The sequence below is a fragment of the Corvus hawaiiensis genome, chromosome 5 (genome assembly GCF_020740725.1).
Source record: "Corvus hawaiiensis isolate bCorHaw1 chromosome 5, bCorHaw1.pri.cur, whole genome shotgun sequence".
In the NCBI taxonomy this organism is placed as follows: domain Eukaryota; kingdom Metazoa; phylum Chordata; class Aves; order Passeriformes; family Corvidae; genus Corvus; species Corvus hawaiiensis.
The window spans coordinates 2,223,401-2,249,016 of record NC_063217.1 but is presented as its reverse complement, the minus strand read 5'-3'; the positions used below and the strand labels follow the sequence as shown (position 1 = coordinate 2,249,016).

General features: G+C 62.5%; 1 protein-coding gene across 1 annotated transcript; it reads right to left on the bottom strand.

The window, feature by feature from the left end:
- ATP6V1B1 (ATPase H+ transporting V1 subunit B1) lies at positions 1-23,567 on the bottom strand. Its single transcript, XM_048304354.1, has 14 exons — positions 23,402-23,567; positions 14,360-14,415; positions 11,567-11,665; positions 9,716-9,809; positions 7,447-7,524; positions 6,244-6,383; positions 5,675-5,776; positions 5,489-5,586; positions 4,966-5,089; positions 3,251-3,401; positions 1,817-1,899; positions 1,538-1,642; positions 506-635; positions 1-418 (listed from the first exon to the last, which is right to left on the bottom strand). Exons 1-14 carry the CDS (start codon positions 23,499-23,501, stop codon positions 261-263), a joined length of 1,518 nt encoding a protein of 505 aa, XP_048160311.1. The 5' UTR covers positions 23,502-23,567; the 3' UTR covers positions 1-260.
- Between the last annotated feature and the right edge of the window lie 2,049 nt (positions 23,568-25,616).

Genomic DNA, 25,616 nt, shown 5'->3' with positions numbered 1-25,616 from the left:
TGACCATGGTGGTTTATTCACCAAAATAAAGGGATTTATGCCAATTTTAGGACATTGATCCCATGGGAAAAGGGGGATTTGTAGGGATTTGGGAGGTTTTGGGGAGCTCAAGGGGTGGGAATTCCACAGGCGGGGAAGGAAATACTGGAGCCAAAAAGGGGTTTGGTGACCACGGTGGTTCATTCACCAAAATAAAGGGATTTACGCCGATTTTAGGACATTGATCCCACTGGAAAAGGGGGATTTGTAGGGATTTGGGGTCACAGGGCCGTGCCCTGCTCGGGCGCCTTGCCCTCGCGGGGGTAGAACTCGGCCAGGACGTTCTCCGGGATGCGCTTGAGGAGCTGCTTGGGGAAGATGCGTAGGAGCTGCCAGCCGATGTCCAGCGACTCGAAAATGCTCCGGTTCTCGTAGGGACCTGGCAGCAGGACGGGGTGAAGGGTTTTGGGATGCTGGAGGGGCTCCCCCCGATCCCAAATCCAGCGTTTTAGGGCCGGCGGCTCACCCTGGGAGATGAAATGCTTCTCGAACTTGTGCAGGAACTCCAGGTAGAGGAGGTCGTCGGCCGACAGGGCCTCCTCGCCCACCACGGCCTTCATGGCCTGCACGTCCTTGCCGATGGCGTAGCAGGCGTACTGCGGGATGCCGGGATTCCATGGGATGGAGCGGGATGGGCACGGAGCCCCCAGCCCGGCCGGTGCCACCCAGAGACACCTCCCACCGTCCCAGGTGGATCCAAATCCATCCAGCCTGGCCTTGGGCATTCCCAGGGATCCAGGGGCAGCCCCAGCTGCTCTGGCAATTCCAGCCCAGCCCCTCGCCACCCTCCCAGCCAGCAATTCCTTCCCAACATCCCAGCCCAAGCTCCCCTTTCCCACTGGGAAGCCATTCCCTGCCTCCTGGCCCTCCAGGCCTTGGCCCCAGTCCCTCTGCAGCTCTCCTGGAGCCCCTTTAGGCCCTGCAAGGGGCTCGCAGCTCTCCCTGGCTCCTTCCCTTCTCCAGGGCAACATTCCCAGCTCTCCCAGCTGGGCTCCAGAATCCCGGAATGGTTTGGCTTGGAAGGGACTTTGAATCCCATCCATGTCCCCATGGGCAGGGACATCTTCCCCTATCCCAGCTGACTCCAAACCCCAATGTCCAGCCTGGCCTTGGGCACTTCCAAGGATGTGGGGCAGCCCCAGCACTCCTGGGAGCTGTCACTTTCCCTGGATTCTCCCCACATCCCAATAAACAGAGCCCGGGATCTGGGATTTAGAGGACCCCGTGGAGCTCAACGGGATCCGATCCTGAATCATCCCAAAAATCAGAGTCTGGAACTCCCTGGCCATTCCTGGGGCTCGGAGCTCTCCCTGTATCCTTCCCTTCTCCAGGGGAACATTCCCAGCTCTCCCAGCCTGATCCAGAGGGGCTCCAGAATCCTGGAGCAGCTCCAGAACCTGCTCTGGGTTTGCTCCAGCAGCTCCACGTCCTCCAGGAGTTGGGACAGGAGGGCTCTGAAGTGCCAAACGCCACTCCCCGAGTGTCCCCAGGCTCTCACCAGCTGGTTGGACACGTCCCCGTGGTCCTTCCTGGTCATTCCCTCTCCGATGGCCGATTTCATCAGCCGCGACAGGGACGGCAGAACGTTGATGGGGGGGTAAATCTGTAGGGTGAGAGCCACCCCAGTGTCCAGCTGGCCTTGTGGGACCCCACCCCAACCCTCAGCACCCCCACACCGCTGCTTCTGGGTGGTTTCCAGCCCTGGTGGGTGCCGGATCCATCCCTGGATCCATCCCTGGATCCATCCCTGGAGCTGGGAAGGGGTTTGGGATCAAACCTGGCGGTTGTGGAGCTGCCGGTCCACGTAGATCTGGCCCTCGGTGATGAACCCCGTGAGGTCGGGGATGGGGTGGGTGATGTCTGGGGAGAAGGACAAAGGGGTTTTGAGCCCCCAGAGTGGGGCTGGAAGCTCAGCCGGGTGTGGGACATCGCTGTGTCACATCTGCGGGGTCACCGGGGCAGCACAGCCCCCACTGGGGGCAGTAGGGGGGGTTTGGTGTCACCCTCCCTGTCCTGGAGCTGGGACCCCAAACAGGAGGCATTGAGGGGTGGTTGGGATGATTTGGAAGGGTCTCGGTGTCACCTCCATGTCCTGGAGCTGGGGACCCCAAACGGGAGGTGCTGGGAGTGGTTGGGATGATTTGGAAGGGTCTGGGTGTCACCTGCCCTGTCCTGGAGCTGGGGACCCCAAACAGGAGGTGTTGAGGGGTGGTTGGGATGATTCGGAGGGGTCTCGGTGTCACCCCCCTGTCCTGGAGCCGGGGACCCCAAACAGTAGGTGTTATGGGGTGGTTGGGATGATTTGGAAGGGTCTCGGTGTCACCCCCTTGTCCTGGAGCCGGGGACCCCAAATGGGAGGCGTTGAGGGGTGGTTGGGATGATTTGGAGGGGTCTCAGTGTCACCCCCTTGTCCTGGAGCCAGGGACCCCAAACAGGAGGTGTTGAGGGGTGGTTGGGATGATTTGGAGGGGTCTCGGTGTCACCCCCTTGTCCTGGAGCCGGGGACCCCAAATGGGAGGCGTTGAGGGGTGGTTGGGATGATTTGGAGGGGTCTCGGTGTCACCCCCTTGTCCTGGAGCCGGGGACCCCAAATGGGAGGCGTTGAGGGGTGGTTGGGATGATTTGGAGGGGTCTCGGTGTCACCCCCTTGTCCTGGAGCCGGGGACCCCAAATGGGAGGCGTTGAGGGGTGGTTGGGATGATTTGGAGGGGTCTCGGTGTCACCCCCTTGTCCTGGAGCCGGGGACCCCAAATGGGAGGCGTTGAGGGGTGGTTGGGATGATTTGGAGGGGTCTCGGTGTCACCCCCTTGTCCTGGAGCCGGGGACCCCAAATGGGAGGCGTTGAGGGGTGGTTGGGATGATTTGGAGGGGTCTCGGTGTCACCCCCTTGTCCTGGAGCCGGGGACCCCAAATAGGAGGTGTTGAGGGGTGGTTGGGATGACTCGGACAGGTCTTGGTGTCACCCCCTTGTCCTGGAGTTGGGGACCCCAAACAGGAGGTGTTGAGGGGTGGTTGGGGACACAGGGAAGTCTCACATCCTAAATCACCGCAGCAGCGTCACCACCCCAAAAGGCGCTCCCCAAAACTCGGTTAAACCAGAGCAATTTGGGATTTGCCAACCCTGCGATTTCCCGGAGCGGGCAAATCCCGATCTCCCGGTATTCCCGTATCCCCTCCCCCGGTATTCCCGGCCTCGCCGTGTCCCGCTGACCGTCGTTGGGCATGGTGAGGATCGGGATCTGGGTGATGGAGCCGTTCCTGCCCTCCACGCGCCCGGCGCGCTCGTAGATGGTGGCCAGGTCCGTGTACATGTAGCCAGGGAAGCCACGGCGGCCCGGGACTTCCTCCCTGGCTGCCGACACCTTTGGGATTGGGGAGAGGGGGGTCAGGGCACCCCAAACACCCCAAAACCCATGGGAGGCACGAGGGACATGAGTGTCCTGGGCAGCTCAGGCAACCCCAAAAACCCCAGGTGTGCTGGGCATCCCAGACACCCCGAACACCCCAAAAACCACGGGAACCCCAGGTGTGCAGGGTATCCTGAGGACTCCAGACACCCCAAAAACCCCAGAGTTACCAGGGCCACGAGTGTCCTGAGCAGCCCAGGCAACCCCAAAACCCCCGGGTGCTCTGGGTACCCCAAACACCCCAGGCACCCTAAAAACCCGAGAACCATGGGAACCCCAGGTGTGCAAGGTATCCTGAGGACTCCAGACACCCCAAAAACCCCGGGCACCCCAAACACCCCAAGAACTATGGGAACCTCAAGGGTACTACTGGGCACCCCGAGCATCCCAAGTACTCCAAACACCCCTGTCACCCCAGGACAACCCCAGGCGCCCCAAACACCCCAAGAAACCGGGGAACCTCAGGGGTACTGGGTAACCCAAACACCCTGAGCTCCCCAGGAACCCCAAACACCCCAAAAAACACGGGAACCCCAGATGTCCTCGTCACCCTGAGCACCCCAAACACCCCAAGAACCCAAGGGAACCCCACTTGTCCTTGTCACCCTGAGCACCCCAAACCCTGCAAGGACCCAGGGAAGCCCAGCTGTCCTCATCACCCTGAGCACCCCAGGTACCCCAAACATCCCAAAAACTCCAAGGACCCAGGGAAGCCCAGCTGTCCTCGTCACCCCAAACACCCCAAGGACTCTGGGAACCCCAGCTGTCCTTGTCACCCTGAGCACCCCAGGTAACCCCAAACACCCCAAAAACCCCAAGGACTCTGGGAAGCCCAGATGTCCTCGTCACCCTGAGCACCCCAAAAACCCCAAGGACCCAGGGAACCCCACTTGTCCTCGTCACCCTGAGCACCCCAAACCCTCCAAGAACCCAGGGAACCCCACTTGTCCTTGTCACCCTGAGCACCCCAAACCCCGCAAGGACCCAGGGAAGCCCAGCTGTCCTCATCACCCTGAGCACCCCAAACACTGCAAGGACCCAGGGAAGCCCAGCTGTCCTTGTCACCCTGAGCACCCCAGGTAACCCCAAACACCCCAAAAACCCCAAGAACCCAGGGAAGCCCAGCTGTCCTTGTCACCCCGAGCACCCCAAACACCCCAAGAACCCAAGGGAGCCCCAGCTGTCCTCGTCACCCCAAACACCCCAAGGACCCAGGGAACCCCAGCTGTCATCGTCACCCTGAGCACCCCAGGTACCCCAAACACCCCAAACCCCGCAAGGACCCAGGGAAGCCCAGATGTCCTCGTCACCCTGAGCACCCCAGGTACCCCAAACACCTCCAAAACCCCAAACACCCCAAAAACCACAGGAACCCCAGCTGTCTTCGTCACCCCGAGCACCCCAAACACCCCAAGGACCCAGGGAACCCCAACTGCCCTCGTCACCCCGAGCACCCCAAACACCCCAAGGACCCAGGGAACCCCAACTGCCCTCGTCACCCCGAGCACCCCGGGCTGACCTCGCGGAGCGCCTCGGCGTAGGAGCTCATGTCGGTCAGGATGACCAGCACGTGCTTCTCGCACTGGTACGCCAGGAACTCGGCCGTGGTCAGCGCCAGCCGGGGCGTGATGATCCTCTCGATCCTGTGGGACACCCCGAATTAGCCTAATTAGCCTGATTAACCCCCGCAGGGCAGGTTTGAGGGTGCCAGGAGGGTGCATAGAGGAGCCCAGCCCGGTGTGGGATCGATCGTGGTCCCCCACGGGCTGGGTTGGCACTGGGGGGAGCAGGGGGGACTCGCGGAGTTTTGGGGTCCCCACATAGGGTGGGGCATTGGGGAACCCCAGATGGAGCCAGGAGAGCTCCCCCCAAACTGATCGGGGTGGGATTGGGTGGGTCCTGGTGGGGGAGAGGAAGGGAGAGGGAGAAGTGGGGAAGGAGAAAGGAGGGATAAAAGAGAGGGAGAGGGAGAAAGGAGGAGGAAGAGGAGGAAGAGGAGGAAGAGGAGGAAGAGGAGGAAGAGGAGCCGGGCTGTGCCTCACGTGGGGTCGTTGGCCAGGTTGAGGAACAGGCACACGTTCTCCATGGAGCCGTTCTGCTCGAAGTCCGACTTGAAGAACCGCGCGGTCTCCATGTTCACCTGCGGGACACGCGGTCAGCGGGGCGGGGATATGGGGACATGGCAGTGCTGGCGTCCCCCGGGATGTCCCATCCTGTCCCCGACTCACCCCCATGGCCGCGAAGACGATGGCGAAGTTGTCCTCGTGGAAATCCACCACATCCTTGGATTTCTTCACCAGCCCGGCCTGGCGGCAGATCTGCGCCGCGATCTGGGCGAAGGGATGGGGACAGAGGTGGCAGCAGGGACACCCCAGAGTGACCACAGCCCCCGTGGGACTGGGGCACGGCCCCACAGGTCAGGGGTCAGCAGGGTGTCACCCCCTCGCTGTGTCCTGCCTTGCCTGTGGTCACTCTCTGTGGTCACTCCCTGTGGTCACTCCTGACCTGTCAGGGTTTGTTCCCATCCCATCCCCCTCCAGAATTTCCAGCCCCTCCTGCTCTGTCCCCTCTGCCACAGCCACTCTCGTGGGAATATTAGGAGGGTCTGGATCCCCACAATCCCTGGATTTAGGGACCCCAAATCAGCCCAAACACCCCCACACAAAGCACACAGGGATTGCTGCGCCAATGGGGAAACTGAGGCACGAGCTGACGGCAGTTTCCTGACACCAGGAGAGGGGATCCGACCTTCCCAAATCCCTCCATCCTCCTCTTCCCGCAATTCCCGGGCACCCACCTCGTTGTGGGGCAGCCCGGCAGCAGAAAAGATGGGAATTTTCTGGCCGCGGGCGATGCTGTTCATGACGTCGATGGGAGAGATCCCGGTCTGGATCATCTCCTCGGGATAGATGCGGCCGTGGGGGTTGATGGGCTGGCCTGGAGAGGGAAAGGGAGGAATCATGGAATGGTTTGGGTTGGAAGAGGACTTAAACCCATCCAGTGCCACCCAGGGACTCCTTCCACCATCCCAGGTTGCTCCAAGCCCTGTCCAGCCTGGCCTTGGACACTGCCAGGGATGGGGCTAGAAGCGGATGCAAGGAGGGTGCAAAAAATTGGGAAGGAACTTCGGGAGTTGAGCAGGGAGCAGCTCTGGGGTGGGACAGGAACCGTCCCAGCACCTGGACACCCATGTGGGCACCCCAGTGGGGAGGGAGGGATGGAAGGATGGAGGGATGGATGGATGGATGGATGGAGGGATGGATGGAGGGATGGAGGGATGGATGGAGGGATGGATGGAGGGATGGATGGATGGATGGAGGGATGGATGGAGGGATGGATGGAGGGATGGATGGATGGAGGGATGGAGGGATGGATGGAGGGATGGATGGATGGAGGGATGGATGGATGGAGGGATGGATGGAGGGATGGATGGATGGATGGAGGGATGGATGGAGGGATGGAGGGATGGATGGAGGGATGGATGGAGGGATGGATGGATGGAGGGATGGAAGGATGGATGGAGGGATGGATGGATGGATGGATGGATGGAGGGATGGATGGATGGAGGGAGGGATGGATGGAGGGATGGATGGAGGGAGGGATGGAGGGAGGGATGGAGGGATGGATGGATGGATGGGTGGAGGGATGGATGGAGGGATGGATGGAGGGATGGATGGATGGAGGGACGGAGGGACGGAGGGACGGAAGGACAGAGGGATGGAAGGACAGAGGGATGGAAGGACAGAGGGATGGATGGACAGAGGGATGGATGGACGGATGGACAGAAGGATGGATGGATGGACGGACGGATGGATGGACGGACGCATGGAGGGATGGACGGATGGAGGGATGGACGGACGGACGGATGGACAGAGGGATGGATGGATGGATGGATGTGGTGACACCACAGAGCCGCTGTGGCCATCAGGGCACAGCATCACCCCCCATTCCAGACTATCCCTAAGCCCCTCCCGCATTCCCGCAAAGCCGGAGCCATCACCGTTGATGTCCAGGAAGTCCTCGGCCATCACGGCGGGGCCGCTGTCGATGGGTTTGCCGGAGCCGTTGAACACCCGGCCTGCGGAGACAGAGGGACCATCCCTTCCTGAGGCCACCAGCCCAGAGTGGCACCTGCCCGTCCCATGGCCCTGGGGCACGGTCCCCATCCCGATCCAGGTCCCCATCCCGATCCAGGTCCCCATCCCGATCCAGGTCCCCAGCACATCCACGGGACACCCCACCCACCCCCAGAGGGGACACAGGGACCGGCGCTGGGGGGGGTGTGGCTGTGGGGCAGAAGGTGTCACCTGCGGGCTGGGTGCCACCACAGCCCCTGTGTGTGGCAGCAAGATGCCAGCACATGGGGACAAGACCCCCGAGACCCCCTCATGTCCCCAGGCACCGCCATCACCTCCCCCTTGGGGTCATCAACTCCCAGGTGGGGGGTGGCACCGACCCCCCCCATCCTGGCACATGGGGACAGGACCTTGTCCCCATCACCCCATCACCCTGTGCTTGTGTCCCCGTCACCCCCATCACCGTGTCCCCATGTCCCCATAACTCCCATCACCCTGTCCCCGTGTCCCCATAACTCCCATCACCCTGTCCCTGTGTCCCCGTCACCCCCATCACCGTGTCCCCATGTCCCCATAACTCCCATCACCCTGTCCCCGTGTCCCCATAACTCCCATCACCCTGTCCCTGTGTCCCCATCACCCCATCACCCTGTCCCTGTGTCCCCATAACTCCCACCACCATGTCCCCATGTCCCCAGAACTCCCATCACCCTGTCCCTGTGTCCCCATCACCCCATCACCCTGTCCCTGTGTCCCCATAACTCCCACCACCATGTCCCCATGTCCCCAGAACTCCCATCACCCTGTCCCCGTGTCCCCATCACACCCATCACCCTGTCCCCATGTCCCCGTGTCCCCATAACTCCCATCACCCTGTCCCCATCATCCCCATCATCCCCATCACCCTGTCCCCGTGTCCCCATCATCCCCATCACCCCCATCACCCTGTCCCCGTGTCCCCATCATCCCCATCATCCCCATCATCCCCATCACCCTGTCCCCGTGTCCCCATCACCCTGTCCCCGTGTCCTCCTGTCCCCATCACCCCCATCATCCTATCCCCGTGTCCCCATGTCCCCACACCCTGTCCCCATGTCCCCAATCTCCTCCCCCTTGCACTCTCCATCTCCTGCACAGATGGAGCAACCCCAAACCCCCCCAAACCATCCCCAGGGAGGGGACTCGGCCTCACCGCTCCCTCTCAGCCTCATCGACCGCCTCGGAGCCGCGGTGGCATCGATCGCGACAAAGCCACGCTTCCCTGAACCCACCCCCGTCGCCTCCCCGCTCCTGCTGTCCCCCCATGGGACATTCCCCCGGTGCGGGGACACGTCCGCGGTGTCACAGCGCATCAGGGTGATGGCAGCGCCGAGCGCCGAGCATGAAAGGTCAGCGGCCACGGCGCTCGCCGGGCACCGGCGGCTCCCGGGGGACATCGAGCTCGGCGGTGGGGGCGACAGCGAGGGGACTCCGCCCGCCCCCTGCCCTTTGCGCTGCCCTTTGTGGGATCGGGATCCATCCGCGCCGCGATGGGATCGAGGAGGACGCGCGGCCCCCGCCGTGGGCCAGAGGGTCAGCGCAGGGACAGGGTCACCCCCCGGCGCGACCCCGAGTGACCGCGGGGAGCGGCCGTGACCGACGGGGGGTGGGGAGGGCTCTGAGGGGTCGTGGGGGGCTGCCAGCACCGGGCTGGGGGACCTGAGGGGACAGGGGGGTGTCACAGATCCGGGATGGATCCCAGAGTGGTTTGGGAAGGGACCTTAAATCCCATCGATGTCACCCCCTGCCATGGGGACACCACTAGCCCACGTGGCTCCAAGCCTTGTCCAGTCTGGCCTGGGACACTTTCAGGGATGGGGTGACACCTCCACGGGTGGGATGTCACTTCCAAGGGATGGGGTGATGCTTGCAGGGATGAGGTGACACCTCCAGGGGTGGGATGTCACCTACAGGGATCAATGGGGTGACACCTCCAGGCATGAGGTGCCACCTCACCCCGAATCCTTTCCCAGCCCATCCCAAGCGTTTTTTCCTGGGATAACTATGCAGAGAGGACGCGGGGAGGGCTCCAGCCCTGTCTGAGGTGACAGTCACAGCTGTGATGTGACACAGGGACGTTCTCAGACCCAAACCCTAACCCAAACCACCCCCCGCCCCAAATTTCCTCGCCCCGAGCTGCGGCCCTGTCCTCACCCAGCATGTCCTCGGACACCGGCGTGCGCAGGATGTCCCCCGTGAACTCGCAGGATGTCGCCTTGGCATCGATGCCAGATGTGCCCTCAAACACCTGCGGGGTGCCCGGGGGCACGGGCCGGGCGCGGGAGCAATTAGCGGGGATTAATTAGGAGGGGGTGCGTGTGTGTGAGGGGGTGACTCGAGCCGCGCTCACCCCAAACCCCGCCCCGGGGAGGGGACAGGGTTTGGGCTTAAGAAAACCCCTCCGGAGAGGCTTTGGGGGAGGGGGGATTTTTTTTTTTTTTTGAGGGAGGGGGAAGCCGGAGGCCTTTTGATCAGGATAATAATTGTGTTAATTACCCCCGGATCGCTGCTTTAATTAGCGCCGGGTGGCCCCTGGGAGAACGGGGGGAGCTGGAGATGGTGACAGGTGACAGCCAGAGCCCCCCAGGTGGCTGCGGGGGCCGCAGGTCACCCCCAACCACGCTGCGGCTGCAAAACCCTCATTTTCTCCCCTTTTATCCCTTTTTTCCCCCCTTTTCCCCCTCCTCCCGAGCCTGACTCCCTAATAGGATTAAAAGGGCATCCCGGAGGCGCAGGTGGCTTTAGGGCGGCGATTTTGGGCAGCTGCGCGGCCCCCCCCGAGCCCCGGCGGGGGAGATTTGGGGAGGGATCTGGGCGAATTAGGCGGAGTGACCCCAAAGAGCCCCAGGGCTCGCGGGTTTGGGGACACCACTGCTGGCTGGTGGCTTTCGGGGGGTGGTGGCAGCGGGGTTTTCCTGCTGCGGTGGAGGAAGGGGGGTCAGTGTGGGGGTTATGGGGGTGAGGCATGGGGACGCCGCCTGGCCCAGGACACCCCCGACTGTCCCAGGACACTCCTGACCGTCCCAGGACACCCTTGACCATCCCAGGACACCGCCTGTCCCAGGACACCCCTGACCATCCCGGGACACCCCTGACCATCCCAGGACACTGCCTGTCCCAGGACACCCCTGACCATCCCGGGACACCCCTGACCATCCCGGGACACCCCTGACCATCCCAGGACACTGCCTGTCCCAGGACACCCCTGACCATCCCAGGACACCCCTGACCATCCCGGGATACTGTCTGTCCCAGGACGCCTCTGACCGTCCCAGGACACCCCTGACCATCCCAGGACACTCCTGACCTTCCCAGGACACCCCTGATCATGCCGGGACACCTCCGACCATTCCAGGACACTCCCGGCCATCCCAGGACACCCCTGACCATCCCGGGACACCCCTGACCATCCCAGGACACTCCTGACCATCCCAGGACACTGCCTGTCCCAGGACACCCCTGTCCATCCCGGGATACTGTTTGTCCCAGGACGCCTCTGACCATCCCAGGACAGCTCCGACCATCCCGGGACACCCCCGACAATCCCGGGACACCCCCGACCATCCCGGTACACCCCGACCATCCCAGGACACCCCTGACCATCCCAGGACGCCCCTGACCATCCCAGGACGCCCCCGACCATCCCAGGACACCCTTGACCATCCCAGGACACCCCTGCCCATCCCAGGACACCACTACATCTCCCAGGTCATTTGTCCCAGGACACTGCCCATCCCAGAACTCCACTTGTCCCAGGACACTGCCCATGCCGGGACACCTCTGACCATCCCAGGACACCACTACCTGTACCAGGACACTGACCATCCCAGGACACCACGTCCCAGGACACTGCCCATCCCGGGACACCAGTACTGCCTCTTCAGAGCACTGGGACACGAGCCCGACAGCCACCACCGGAGGGGGACAATGTCCCGGGACAGGGCCCCGGGCCGCGCAGTCCCCGCGTGTCCCCGTGTCCCCCTGTCCCCGTGTCGCCGCGCTCACCTGGACGATGGCCTTGGAGCCCATGACCTCCAGCACCTGCCCGCTGCGGGTGGTGCCGTTGGGCAGCGTGAAGTTCACGATCTCGGCGTACTGGGCGAACTGTGGGGACAGGGACACGGGCAATGGGGTGGCACTGTCCCCTCTGTCCCCCCAGCCCGCCCCTGTCCCCCCAGCCCCGCCTGCTCCGCTGGTGCTGCCTCAGTTTCCCCTCCTTTGGTCCTGAAGCCACCAAACGCTGACGGGGGACGGGGACACTGGGCAGCAATGGGGTGGCGGGGGGATGGCGCTGCCTTGTCCCTGTCGCTGTCCCATCCTGGAGGCGGGCCCGGGCTGTGGCACTGCTCCGTGCCTCAGTTTCCCCGACATCGAGGGGATTTCCCCCGATATTGGGGACATTCCCAAGTAGGTGACAACAAACGCTCTCACAGCCAGGGCTGCCACCACCTCCAAGGCAGAGGCCACGGGCACGAGTGGCACTCATGGGGACACCCCGGGGCGCACGGAGGGCACTTTCGTGCCGCCCCTTGGCTGAGGGGACACATCGTGCTCTGGGGACAGTGGCCGATGTCGCTCCTGCCCGGCACGCTCAGGGCTCTCCTCCTCCTCCTCCTCCTCATTCCCGGCTCCAGCGCCGTGAACTTTGGACTTTAATTCCTCTGGAAAAACCTTTGGATAAAGGGCGGCATAGCCGAGGGAACGCCCGCCACGGGCCGGCTCTTTAACTGAGCTGATTAATTCCCGGCGTGACAGCGGCCATGGAAACGCGACACCGAGGGACAAAGCCCCCCGGGGGGGTCCCCCAGGTAGCCCGAGCCCACCCAGGAGAGCCGGGACAGGGAGAGTGACACCAAGGGGTGAGGGGACACGGGGTTTGTGGGGTGGCCCCGCTCAGAGCAGGGTCCCTGGGGGAGCTGGAGCTCGAGGGGACAGGGGACAGGGCTTGGGCAGGGGCGCAAGGGACAGGGCTGGGCAGGGGACAGGGGACAAGGGACAGGACTGGACAGGGGACAGAGCTCAGGCAGGTGCACGGGACACGGGGACAGGAGCCAGAGCTTGGCCAGGGACACAGGGACAGGGGATGGAGCTGGGAAAGGGGACAGAGGGTGTGGGACAGGGGACAAGGGACAGGAGCCAGAGCTTGGGCAGGGACACAGGGGGGACAGGAAAGGGGACAGGGGACAAGGGACAGGAGCCAGAGCTTGGGCAGGGACACGGGGGGGACAGGAAAGGGGACAGGGGACAAGGGACAGGAGCCAGAGCTTGGGTAGGGACACAGGCGGGACAGGGCACAAGGACACGGGGGACAGAGAATGAGCTCGGGCAGGGACACGGGACATGGGGAACAGGGTGCCCGAACCGAGCCCACACGAGTCCCACAGAAGGTCCCCAGTGTCCCCCAGTGTCCCCCAGTGTCGGCGCAGACGCCACTCGCGCGGGGACACGAGGACACGGGGACACGGGGACACGGGGACACACGGACACGGGGACACGCGGACACGGGGACACGCGGACACGGGGACACGGGGACACGCGGACACGGGGACACGCGGACATACGGACACGGGGACACGCGGACATACGGACACGGGGACACGGGGACATACGGACACGGGACACGCGGACACGGGGACACGCGGACACGGGACACACGGACACGGGGACACGCGGACACGGGCACACGGGGACATACGGACAGGGGGACACACGGACACGGGACACACGGACACACGGACACGGGGACACGCGGACACGGGGACATATGGACACGGGGACACACGGACACAGGGACACGGGACACACGGACACGGGGATATACGGACACGGGGACACACGGACACGGGGACACACGGACATACGGACACGGGGACACGCGGACACGGGGACACGCAGACACGGGGACACGGGGACATACGGACACGGGGACACACGGACACGGGGACACGCGGACACGGGGACATATGGACACGGGGACACACGGACACGGGACACGCGGACACGGGACATGCGGACACGGGGACATACGGACACGGGACACGCGGACACACGGATATGGGGACACGGGGACACGGGGACACGGGGACATACGGACACGGGGACACACGGACACGGGGACACGGGGACACACGGACACGGGACACGCGGACACGGGGACACGGGGACACACGGACACGGGGACATACGGACACGGGGACACGCGGACACGGGGACATACGGACACGGGGACATACGGACACGGGGACACACGGACATGGGGACACGCGGACACGGGGACACGCGGACATGCGGACATGGGGACACGCGGACATGGGGACACGCGGACACGGGGACACGCGGACATGCGGACATGGGGACACGCGGACACGGGGACATACGGACACGGGACACACGGACACGGGGACACACGGACACGCGGACACACGGACACGGGGACACGGGGACACGCGGACATACGGACATGGGGACACGGGGACACACGGACACGGGGACACGGGGACACACGGACACGGGGACACGCCACCCGCGCGCGCAGGTGGGTGGGACAGGGCTCTGCTGCCGACCGCGTCCAGAGGAGGGAGCTCGGACCCCAGAGAGGAGGGGACAGCCCGGGGGACATCCCAGGGGACAGGAGGGATGGGACATGGGACAGCTCAGGGGACAGAGGAGAAGGGACAGAGGACAGGCGGCAGGGGACGGGGGACACACTGTCCCCGTTGCACCCTCAGCACTGGGGTCCCCACACAGCCCCAGGTGACCCCGCCGAGCTGTCCCCTTGTCACCCAGCCAGGGTCCTACCTTGACGTTGTCCAGCACCACCAGTGGCCCGTTGACACCACACACGGTCCTGTAGGCTGGGGGAGGGGACACCGTCAGTGTCACAGCCCCCCGGGGGGGTCCCAGCCCCAAATCCTGTCCCTTCCTCTGTCCCATTCCCTGTCCCAGTGACACCCCCAAGTGACCAGTGGTGGCCAAACTGGACACGCGGAGCTTCCGTCCTGCGGGAAATGTCACTCCCTGGTGGCTTCCAGGGATTGCCCAGGGACTGTGTCACCTTCTGGAGGTGTCCTCAGGTGCCCGGCAGGGATGTCACAGCTGGGAATGCCACCAGAGCCAGCAGGAAAGTGTCCCCTTGTCCCTCCCGGCAGCACCAGGGAAAGTTCCCTGGACACCTCCCACTATCCCAGGTGGATCCAAGCCCCAGTGTCCAGCCTGGCCTTGGGCATTCCCAGAGATCCAGGGGCAGCCCCAGCTGCTCTGGGAATTCCAGCCCAGCCCCTCCCCACCCTCCCAGCCAGCAATTCCTTCCCAACATCCCACCCAAATCCCTCTCTGTTAATTTAAAATTAAATTGGGATCGGCTCCCAGGAACGCCGGGATTGGGATCAACTCCTGGGAACGCCGGGATTGGGATCGGCTCCAGGGAGCGCCGGGATTGGGATCGGCTCCCGGGAATGCCAGGAACACTGGGATTGGGATCAACTCCTGGGAACGCCGGGATTGGGCTCAACTCCCGGAATGCCGGGATTGGGATCAACTCCTGGGAACGCCGGGATTGGGATCGGCTCCAGGGAGCGCCGGGATTGGGATCAACTCCTGGGAACGCCGGGGCTGGGATCAGCTCCCGGGAATGCCAGGAACACTGGGATTGTGTTCCTGGGGCCGGGAACGCCGGCATTGGGATGGGCTCCCGGCGGGTGCAGGTGTGGGGGAACTGATCCGGCTCTAAGCCGTGCCTTGATCATCCCAGGATGTGTCAAACCGCGAACGCCGCCCCGGCCCCGCTGACCGCGCCGGGCCCTTTCATCCCCTGCCCCCTCTCCCACACCGCGGTTTGGGATTCCCACCTGATCCTAATAGGATTGGAGAGGCCGGGCCAGCTGGAGGGCTCCCGCCTCTCTCCCACCGCCTGTGGGGATGGGGTCCCGGCCTTGCCGCGGCCTGGATGTCCCCGTGGGGATAGTGGCATTGTCCCCCGGCTGCGACAGCCCCAGGGACTTCATTTCTGGGGATGGGTCCTGTTTCTCCTTGCTGGACACAGCCCAATCCCTGGACACCCCACAGGGCACTCTGGGGTCACCCCCATGGCACAAGGGGACCCTCGGTGTCGCCTTCCCTCACCCAGGGCACAGCACGGGCAGTGCCAGTGATGCCGGATATTTCTGCGATGGGATCACAGAATTCCAGGCTGGTTTGGGTTGGGAAGGACCTTAAAGCCCATGAATTCCATCCCAGGGACACATCCCACTGTCCCAGGTGGATCCAAGTCCATCCCAACCTGGCCTTGGACATTCCCAGGGATCCAGGGGCAGCCCCAGCTGCTCTGGCAATTCCAGCCCAGCCCCTCCCCACCCTCCCAGCCAGCAATTCCTTCCCAACATCCCAGCCCAAGCTCCCCTTTCCCACTGGGAAGCCATTCCCTGCCTCCTGGCCCTCCAGGCCTTGGCCCCAGTCCCTCTGCAGCTCTCCTGGAGCCCCTTTAGGCCCTGCAAGGGGCTCGCAGCTCTCCCTGGCTCCTTCCCTTCTCCAGGGCAACATTCCCAGCTCTCCCAGCCTGATCCAGAGCAGCTCCAGAACCTCCTCTGGACTCTCTCCAGCAGCTCCACGTCCTCCAGGAGTTGGGATCCAGGAGCTGGAGCAGCTCCACAGGTGGGGCCTCACCTGAGCGGGGCAGAGGGGCAGAATTCCTCCTTTCCCACTGCCTTCTCCCAGGGCTGCTCCCAATCCTGGATTTGTGCCCCATCCCAGCTTCTCCCACCCTTGGCCTTGCTGAGCCCCACGAGGTTCTCCCAGCCCCACTCCAAGAGCTAATTAGCTAATTAGCCTTCTCTGCCTCCCCCAATTAACGCTGGTTCCTGCTGCTCACCCATTCAGCCTCTGGAGGGGCTGGCACAACGGGAACCCCCTCCCTGATTTTTGTCTTCTTCCTTCCCAAAGTGACCATCCGGCCTTTTATTCCCATTCCCGCTCCCTTCCCAACCCCTCCACCTTCCCTTCTCCTGGCAGGAGTTCCTGGGATCTTTTCTTCTCTCCCAAACCCCCTCGGCAGCCCCAGAGCCACCCACGTGGGACAGGGACATTGGGAGTGTCCCTTCTCCCGGTACGGGGGTGTCCAGCTTGGTCCCGGTGGCTGCCACGCCTTGGGGACACTCCTGGCTTTCCTCTGGCTCCACCGGGATGGCTCTTCCCACTGGGAATATGGGAGCCTCTGGCAGCACCACTGGTGTCCCGTGGGGTGACACCCGAACACTGGCCGAGCTCTTGGGTGATGGAAATGGATGAGGCATCATCCATCCTTCATCCATCCTTCATCCATCCATCCATCCTCCGTCCATCCTTCATCCATCCTTCATCCATCCTTCATCCATCCCTCCCTCCATGGATCCATCCATCCATCCTCCGTCCATCCTTCATCCATCCATCATCCATCCTTCATCCATCCCTCCCTCCATGGATCCATCCATCCATCCTCCGTCCATCCTTCATCCATCCGTCATCCATCCTTCATCCATCCCTCCCTCCATGGATCCATCCATCCATCCTCCGTCCATCCTTCATCCATCCGTCATCCATCCTTCATCCATCCCTCCCTCCATGGATCCATCCATCCATCCTCCGTCCATCCTTCATCCATCCTTCATCCATCCATCCTCCGTCCATCCTTCATCCCTCCATCCATCCTTCATCCATCCATCCATCCATCCATCCCTCCATGGATCCATCCTCCATCCATTCTTCATCCATCCTTCATCCACCCATCCTCCGTCCATCCTTCATCCATCCATCCATCCATCCATCCATCCATCCATCCATCCATCCCTCCATCCCTCCCTCCCTCCATCCATCCCTCCATCCATCCCTCCATCCATCCATCCATCCATCCATCCATCCATCCATCCCTCCATCCCTCCCTCCCTCCATCCATCCCTCCATCCATCCCTCCATCCATCCATCCATCCATCCATCCATCCATCCATCCATCCATCCATCCATCCCTCCATCCATCCATCCCTCCATCCATCCCTCCATCCATCCATCCATCCATCCATCCATCCATCCATCCCTCCATGGATCCATCCTCCATCCATTCTTCATCCATCCTTCATCCACCCATCCTCCATCCATCCATCCTTCATCCATCCATCCATCCATCCATCCCTCCATCCATCCATCCATCCCTCCCTCCATCCATCCCTCCCTCCATTCATCCCTCCCTCCATCCATCCCTCCCTCCCTCCATCCATCCCTCCATCCATCCCTCCATCCATCCCTCCATCCATCCATCCCTCCATCCATCCATCCATCCCTCCATCCATCCATCCATCCATCCATCCATCCCTCCGTCCCTCCATCCCTCCATCCATCCATCCCTCCCTCCCTGCACCCAGTCCTGGCATGGTGGAGGTGGACAGGGGCCTCTGGACATCATGGAATGGTTTGGGTTGGAAGGGGACTTAAACCCATCCAGTGCCACCCAGGGACTCCTTCCACCATCCCAGGTTGCTCCAAGCCCTGTCCAGCCTGGCCTTGGACACTGCCAGGGCTCATTCCAGCCTCTCATCCATGCCTGGCTCTGGGATGTTCTGTTGCGACAGAGAAGGAAACCACGACAGCAACGCCAAGGGACAGCCCAGAAAGGGGGGCGGGATGGGGAGTGAGGAGGAGGAGGAGGAGGAGAAGGAGGATGAGGAGGAGGAGAAGGAGGATGATGAGGATGAGGAGGAGGAGAAGAAAAAGAAGGAGAAAAATAAGAAGGAGGAGGAAGAGAAGAGGAATGAGGAGGAGCAGGAGAAGAAGGAGGAGAAGAAGAGAAGGTGGAGGAGGTAGAGGAGAAGAGGAAGAAGAAAAAGAAGGAGCGGAAGGTGGAACAGGATGAGAACGAGGAGGAAGAGAGGAACGAGGAGAGAAGAGGAGGAAGAGGAGGTGAGAGAGAAGAAGCAGGAGAAGAAGAGAAAGAAGAAGAGGAGGAGGAGGAGAAGATGAAGAAGAGGAGGAGGAGGAGAAGGACATGAAAGAGGGGAAGAAGAAGAGGAGGAAGAGGAGAAAAAGAAGAAGACGAGGGAGGAGGAAGAGGTGGAAGAGGTGAAGAAAGACGAGAAAGAGAAGGAGAAGAGGAAGAAGGAGGAGGAGGAGGAAGGGAAGGACGAGGAAGAGGAGGAGACGGAGGAGGAGGAGAAGAAGAAGAGAAGGACGAGGGGAAGGATGAGGAAGAGGAGGAGAACAAGAAGAGGAGAAGGAGAAGAAGAGGAGGAAGAGGGGAAAAAGAAGACGATGATGAAGGAGGAGGAGGTGGAGGGGGTGAAGAAAGACGAGAAGAAGAGGAAGAAGGAGGAGGAGAAAGGAAAGGAAGAGGAAAAAGAAGAGAGGGAGGAGAAGGAGAGGAAGAGGAGGAGAAGGATGAAGAGAAGAACAAGGATAAGAGGAGGAGGAGGAGGAGAAGAAGAGGAGGAGAAGGATGAGGAGAAGAACAAGAAGAAGAGGAGGAGGAGGAGGAGAAGAGGAGGAGGAGGAGAAGAGGAGAAGGAGGAGAAGAGGAGGAGGAGGAGGAGGTGAAGAAAGACGAGAAGAAGAGGAAGAAGGAGCAGGAGAAAGGAAAGGAAGAGGAAAAAGAAGAGACGGAGGAGGAGAGGAAGAGGAGGAGGAGGAGAAGAAGAGGAGGAGGAGGAGGAGGTGGAGGTGGAGGAGGTGAAGAAAGAAGAGGAGGAAGAAGGGGGAGGAGAAAGGAAAGGAAGAGGAGAAAGAAGAGAGGGAGAAGGAGAGGAAGAGGAGGAGAAGGATGAGGAGGAGAACAAGAAGAAGAGGAGGAGGAGGAGAAGAAGAGGAGGAGGAGGTGGAGGTGGAGGAGGTGAAGAAAGACGAGGAGGAAGAATGAGGAGGAGAAAGGAAAGGAAGAGGAAAAAGAAGAGACGGAGGAGAAGGAGAAGAAAAGGAGGAGAAGGATGAGGAGGAGAACAAGAAGAAGGGGAGGAGGAGGAGGACGAGAAGAGGAGGAGGAGGAGGAGAAGAAGAGGAGGAGGAGGAGAAGAAGAAGAGGAGGAGGAGGAGGAGGAGGAGGAGGTGAAGAAAGACGAGAAGAAGAGGAAGAAGGAGCAGGAGAAAGGAAAGGAAGAGGAAAAAGAAGAGACGGAGGAGGAGAGGAAGAGGAGGAGAGGAAGAGGAGGAGAAGAAGAGGAGGAGAAGAAGAGGAGGAGGAGGAGGAGGAGGAGGAAGGCCGAGCAGCGCAGGGGGAGCACCGGAAAGCCCCGACTGCCATAATGAAGCCGTTGAGCCGCGCCGCAGGAGCCGCGGGCTGGGTGGGCTGCGGCGGCCGGCCGGGGGCACGGCCGGGGGGGGACGGGGGCGGGGGCAGAGGGGCCGAGGGGGAAGGAAAAGTCTTTCAACGTGGCCTTTGCACACCCCCAGCCCCAAATTCACAGCTGCTGTCAGATGCAATCTCCGTTAGCGCTGACACTCACGCACCGCTGACCCGCCGGGCGGGGGGGACCGCGGCCCCCGGTGACAAAGGGGACCCGACCCGGCTCCACCCGCCGCTAATTGCTCCCGCTCGCCCGCCCTGCCCTCCGCAGCCCCCCGGCCCCTCCCAGCCCCCCGGCCCGTAGGGCTCGGCTCCAAATTGCGGCGGGGATCCGATGTCACCTCCCGAGGGTGGGAGCGGCCACCCTGGGCGGGGGGGGTTTGGGGTTGTGGAGTGGTTGGGGTGGGGAGGGACGTTAAGGATCGTCCCGTTCCACCAGCTCAGGTGGATCCAGCTCCCATCCGACGCTGCCAGGGATCCAGGGGCAGCCACGGCTTCTCTGGGAATTCCATCCCAGCCCTTCACCACCGTCACAGCCAGGAACTGCTTCCCAAAATCCCGTCTGGCAGTGGAAGCCTTCCCCCCGTGGTGTCACCTCGGCCTCTGTGCAGCGAGTGATGCCCAAGCCCTGCCCCGAATTCCAGATCGGGACACAGCTGGAGCAGAGACGGGAAGCAGGACGGATAAACAGCCCCCAAATCGCCCAAATCCTCTGTCCCGGAGCAAAGCCGGGGGGGGGCAGGGCTGTCCCAGCAGGTCCAGAGCCGATCCTGAGCCACCCTGGGGCACAGGGAGGGTCCCCGGTGTCCCCCAGCTCCCACCTGGCGGGCACAGGGTGGGGACCCCGCCCCTGGCACCGCTGGGCAGGGGCAGGGAGGGGCAGCGGGTGCGGGCACAGGGCTCTGCACGGGGCTGGATGCGTCCCCTGGATCCCTGGAAGTGTCCAAGGCCGGCTCGGACGGGGCTTGGAGCAACCTGGGACAGCGGGAAGTGTCCTTGCCATGGCACAGGGTGGCACTGGGTGGGATTTAAGGTCCTTTCCCAACCCAACCCAACCCAACCCAGGCTGGCATTTTAGGACTCCAGGAACGCCCAATTTCAATCCCAATTCCCAGAAGGCGCCAGCAACTCCCGCCTCCAAATCCCTCTCAACCCTAAACCCACCCTGGGATTTTTCCGACAATCCCTAAGTGACCGCTTCCTTCCCCCTACCCACACCCCTCTGGCCGCCTCCTCAACCTGCCCATTGTGCCCTGTGTCACTTTGTGCCGCGCTGTCAACCCCACGGGCCTGTCCCAGGCCGGCAGGGGCCGTGAAAAGCCCGGCGGGGGGTCACACTCTATGCCACTAATTAGGGCCCGGCGGTTCCCATCCACACCTGCACAGTCATGTGAGGGCAGCCGAAGAAAGGCGGCCCCAGCCAAGCGTGAAGGCAACGAGGAGAGGGGGGGGGGGGGGGGGGGGAAATAAAAAAAGGGGGAAAAAATAGGGAAATTCAATCGCCGGGCTCGCCGTGGCAGACAAAACAGGGCTGGAGGGGGGTGGGAGGTGAGGGGATGGGGATTCCAGGGCTGGATCCTAAAGGAAAGGGAGCCAAGAGGAAGGGTGGAGGGATGGGGGGTTTCTTGTGGGGTGGAGGGTGGTGGGATTGTGGGGTGACAGCTGCCCCATTCCTGTCCAACTGGCAGGGTGGGGTGGCCAAGGGTTGGGAGTGTCCCGGGATCGTCCTCTGCTGTTTTCTGTGTCCCAAACTCCAAGATGAGATCCTAAACTGGGACCCCACACTGGGACCCTAAATAGGGACTCTAAACTGGGACCCCGAACTGGGACCCCACACTGGGACCCTAAATAGGGACCCTAAACTGGGACCCCGAACTGGGACCCCAAACTGGGACCCCACTCTGGGACCCCGAACTGGAACTCCACGCTTGGACCCTAAACTGGGACCCCAAACTGAAACCCCACATTGGGACCCCCGAACTGGCACTCCATACTGGGACCCCCACGCTTGGACCCTAAACTGGGACCCCACACTGGGACCCCGAACTGGAACCCCACACTGGGACCCCAAACTGGCACTCCACACTGGGACCCCACGCTGGGAACCTAAACTTGGAACCTAAACTGGGACCCCAAACTGGGGGCACTCTGCACCCCCACGAGCTCAGGCGCCCTCAGCCCCACACTTCCCCATACTCAGGGGGTGTCCAGACCCCCCCGAATGTCACCGCCAGCTCCCCCCCTCTGTCCCACCTTCCTGGGCCCTTCCTGCCACCTCCGCTGTCCCCTCCACATTTTGGGGCGCGGGGACCCTCCTGTCCCCCCCTCCTCCAGCTGTCCCACCTGGGTGACAGGGACACACCGCGGGCAGGACTTTGTCCCCTCCTGGCTGGCGGTGCCGGGGGTTCGGCCGGGCAGAGCTGGGGGGACAAACGCGGCCCTGGAGGGGACAAACGCGACCCTGGAGGGGACAAACGCGGCCGGCGGGACGAAATCGGGGCGGTTTTGCCCGGCAAAGGGACACGCGGGTGGCACCCGAGCCAAGGGCTGGCGCTCTGCCGGGTGACCCGAGCACGAGTGACCCGCGGGTGGCCGCTGTTGACAGCAAACACGGCGGGGTGGCCGGGCAGGGCCAGCTGGGCTCGGCAGGGACCGTGCCAACCCGGAGCCACCCGGTTGGGGACGGCGGGAGGTGACATCCCGAGGAGGTGACTTCCAAACTCCCGGCGGCGAAGGCACAAAGGTCGCCCTTGGTGCCAGCGGGGGCTTGGGGACAAGGTGACGGGGGGCTGGCGCACCCCGGTGTGGCGCTGGCACGGTGCCAGGCGTCCCGATGTCGCCGTGGGATGGGGACACAGCGGGAAGGGACAGCCGGGGCACCCCGGCATCTCTGGGGTGTCACCACAGCCATAGGTGCGTCCCACAGGTGTCCCCAGGGTCGGGACACCTTCCCCGGTCCTTGTGGGTGCGGTCCCCAGGAGGGGACACCCCCGCAGCCCCACGCTGTCCCCGTGTCCCCCCGAGAGACACACGTGGCCACCCTGCCTGCCCCAGTGCCACCCAGCTGTCCCCTCGTGAGCCAGTGTCACCCCTTCACCCATCCCTGCCATCCCTTCCTGACCCGGTGCCACCCACCCGTGCCTGTCACCCCTGCCTGTCCCAGTGCCACCCCCCTGTCCCTTCCTAACCCAGTGCCACCCACCCCGCCACCCCTGCCCGGTGCCACCCACTCGTCCCTGTCACCCCTGCCTGTCCCAGTGCCACCCCCCTGTCCCTTCCTAACCCAGTGCCACCCACCCCGCCACCCCTGCCCGGTGCCACCCACTCGTCCCTGTCACCCCTGCCTGTCCCAGTGCCACCCCCCTGTCCCTTCCTAACCCAGTGCCACCCACTCCGCCACCCCTGCCCGGTGTCACCCACTCGTCCCTGCCACCGCCACCGCCCTGCTCGGGGACAGAGGGGTGTCCCGCCCCCTTCCCGGGGCTCCCCCCTCGGTGTCCTCCCGTCGGTGTCCCCTCGGTGTCCCCCCGGTGTCCCCCACTCACTCAGCCGGGGGTTGCTCTGGAAGTCGCGGGTCACGGCCAGCCCGTGCTCGCGGGCGGCCGCCAGCTCTGTCACGGCTGCTGTCACCTTGGTGGCGGCCATGGCCCTGTCCCTGTCCCCGTCACGGTCCCGGTCCCGGTCCCGCCGGGCAGGACACGGCAGCAGGCCCCGGTTTTGTCACCTCGGCCCGGCCCCCGCCGGTCCCGCCCGCCCGCGGCGGCCCCGCCCGCGACACCGGCGGCACCGGCAGCAAAGGTGACACCGGCAGCAAAGGTGACACCGGCGACACCGGCGGCATCGGCAGCAAGGGTGACACCGGCAGCGAAGGTGACACCGGCAGCGAAGGTGACACCGGCGACACCGGCGGCACCGGCCGCAAAGGTGACACCGGCAGCGAAGGTGACACCGGTGACACGGGCGGCACCGGCAGCGAAGGTGACACCGGCAGCGAAGGTGACACCGGTGACACGGGCGGCACCGTGTTGGCTGTAAACAGAGGGAGGGAGCGGCCGGAGCCGGGATCCCGGGAGCCGGGATGGGGGTAGGGAATGGGATAGGGAGAGGGATCGGGAAAGGGAGAGGGAATGGAATAAGGGAATGGGATAGGGAGAGGGATCGGGAAAGGGAGAGGGAATGGAATAAGGGAATGGGATAGGGAGAGGGATCGGGAGTGGGATAGGGAGAGGAATAAGAGAATGGGATAGGGAATGGGATAGGGAGAGGGAGAAGGAGAGGGATCGGGAGAGGAATAAGGGAATGGGATAGGGAGAGGGATCGGGAGAAGGAGAGGGATAGGGATAGGGAGAGGGATCGGGAGAGAGAATGGGAGAGGGAGAGGGAGAGGGATAAGGAGAGGGAGAGGGAATGGGAATGGGAATGGCATAGGGATAGGAATAGGGATAGGGAAAGGGATAGGGATAGGGATAGGGAGAGGGAATGGGAATGGCATAGGGATAGGGATAGGGAATGGGATAGGGTTAGGGTTAGGGAATGGCATAGGGATAGGGACAGGGGTAGGGATAGGGATAGGGAGAGGGAGAGGGAGAGGGAGAGGGAGAGGAAATGGGATAGGGAATAGGAATGGCATAGGGATAGGGATAGGGAATGGGAATGGGATAGGGAATGGCCTAGGGAGAGGGATAGGGAGAGGGAATGGGATAGGGATAAGGATAGGGAAAGGGATAAGGGATAGGGAATGGCATAAGGAGTAGGGATAAAGGACAGGGCTGAGGGGTCAGAGATAAGGAAAGGGATAGGGATAGAGATAAGGGATAAGGGGTAGGGATAGGGATAGGGATAAGGGATAGGGATAGGGATAGGGATAAGGGGTAGGGATGGGGATAGGCATAGGGATAGGGATAAGGGGTAGGGATGGGGATAGGGATAAGGGGTAGGGATGGGGATAGGCATAGGGATAGGGATAAGGGGTAGGGATGGGGATAGGGATAAGGGGTTGGGATGGCGGTAGGGATAAGGAATAAGAACAGGGATGCAGGATAGGGGTACGGATAGCGATAAGGGGTAGAGGGGTAGGGATAGGGATAAAGGACCGGGATCAGAAGAGGGATAGGGATAAAGGGTAGAGACAAGGAATAAGGATAGGGATGAGGCATTGGGGTAGGAATAAGGAATAAGGGGTAGGGATGGGGATTAGGGCGAGGGCTAGCGATAAGGGGTAGGGCTAGAGATAAGGGGTGGGGATAGGGATAAAGGATAGGGATAGGGATAGAGATAAGGGACAGGGCTAAAGAATAAGGATAGAGATAAGCGATGAGAGTAAGGATAGGGATAAGGGGTAGGGATAAAAATAAGGATGGGGCTAAGGGATAAGGGTAGGGATAAGGAGTAGGGGTAAGGGGTAGGGAATGGTGTAGGGAGAGGGATACAGGCAATGATAGGGGGCGGGATAGGGATGGGAATAGGAGCAGGGATAAGGAATAAAGACAGAGATAAGGGATGGGGTAGGGACCAGAGATAGGGCATAAAAACAGGGATAAGGGATAACGGTAGGGACAGCGGGAGAGCGATAAGGGGTAGGGATGGGGATAGGGGTAGGCGGAAGGGTAGAGAGATAGGGGTAGAGATAAAAGATAAGGAAATCGAACAGCGATAAGGGATAGGGATAAAAGGTAAGGGGTATGAGATAAGGAAAGAGATGGGGATGAGGATAGGGATTGGGATAGGGATTGGGATAAGGATGGGAAGAGGGTGGGATTG

What these genes read in the sequence shown, in the direction of transcription:
- ATP6V1B1 (XM_048304354.1), bottom strand. Translation starts at nt 23,501, where the DNA reads ATGGCCGCCACCAAGGTGACAGCAGCCGTGACAGAGCTGGCGGCCGCC. An exon ending in TGGTGCTGGACAACGTCAAG is followed by an intron (nt 11,666 to 14,359) that starts GTAGGACCCTGG and finishes CTGTCCCCACAG; the next exon opens with TTCGCCCAGTACGCCGAGAT. An exon ending in GGCAGCTCCACAACCGCCAG is followed by an intron (nt 1,643 to 1,816) that starts GTTTGATCCCAA and finishes CTCACCCTACAG; the next exon opens with ATTTACCCCCCCATCAACGT.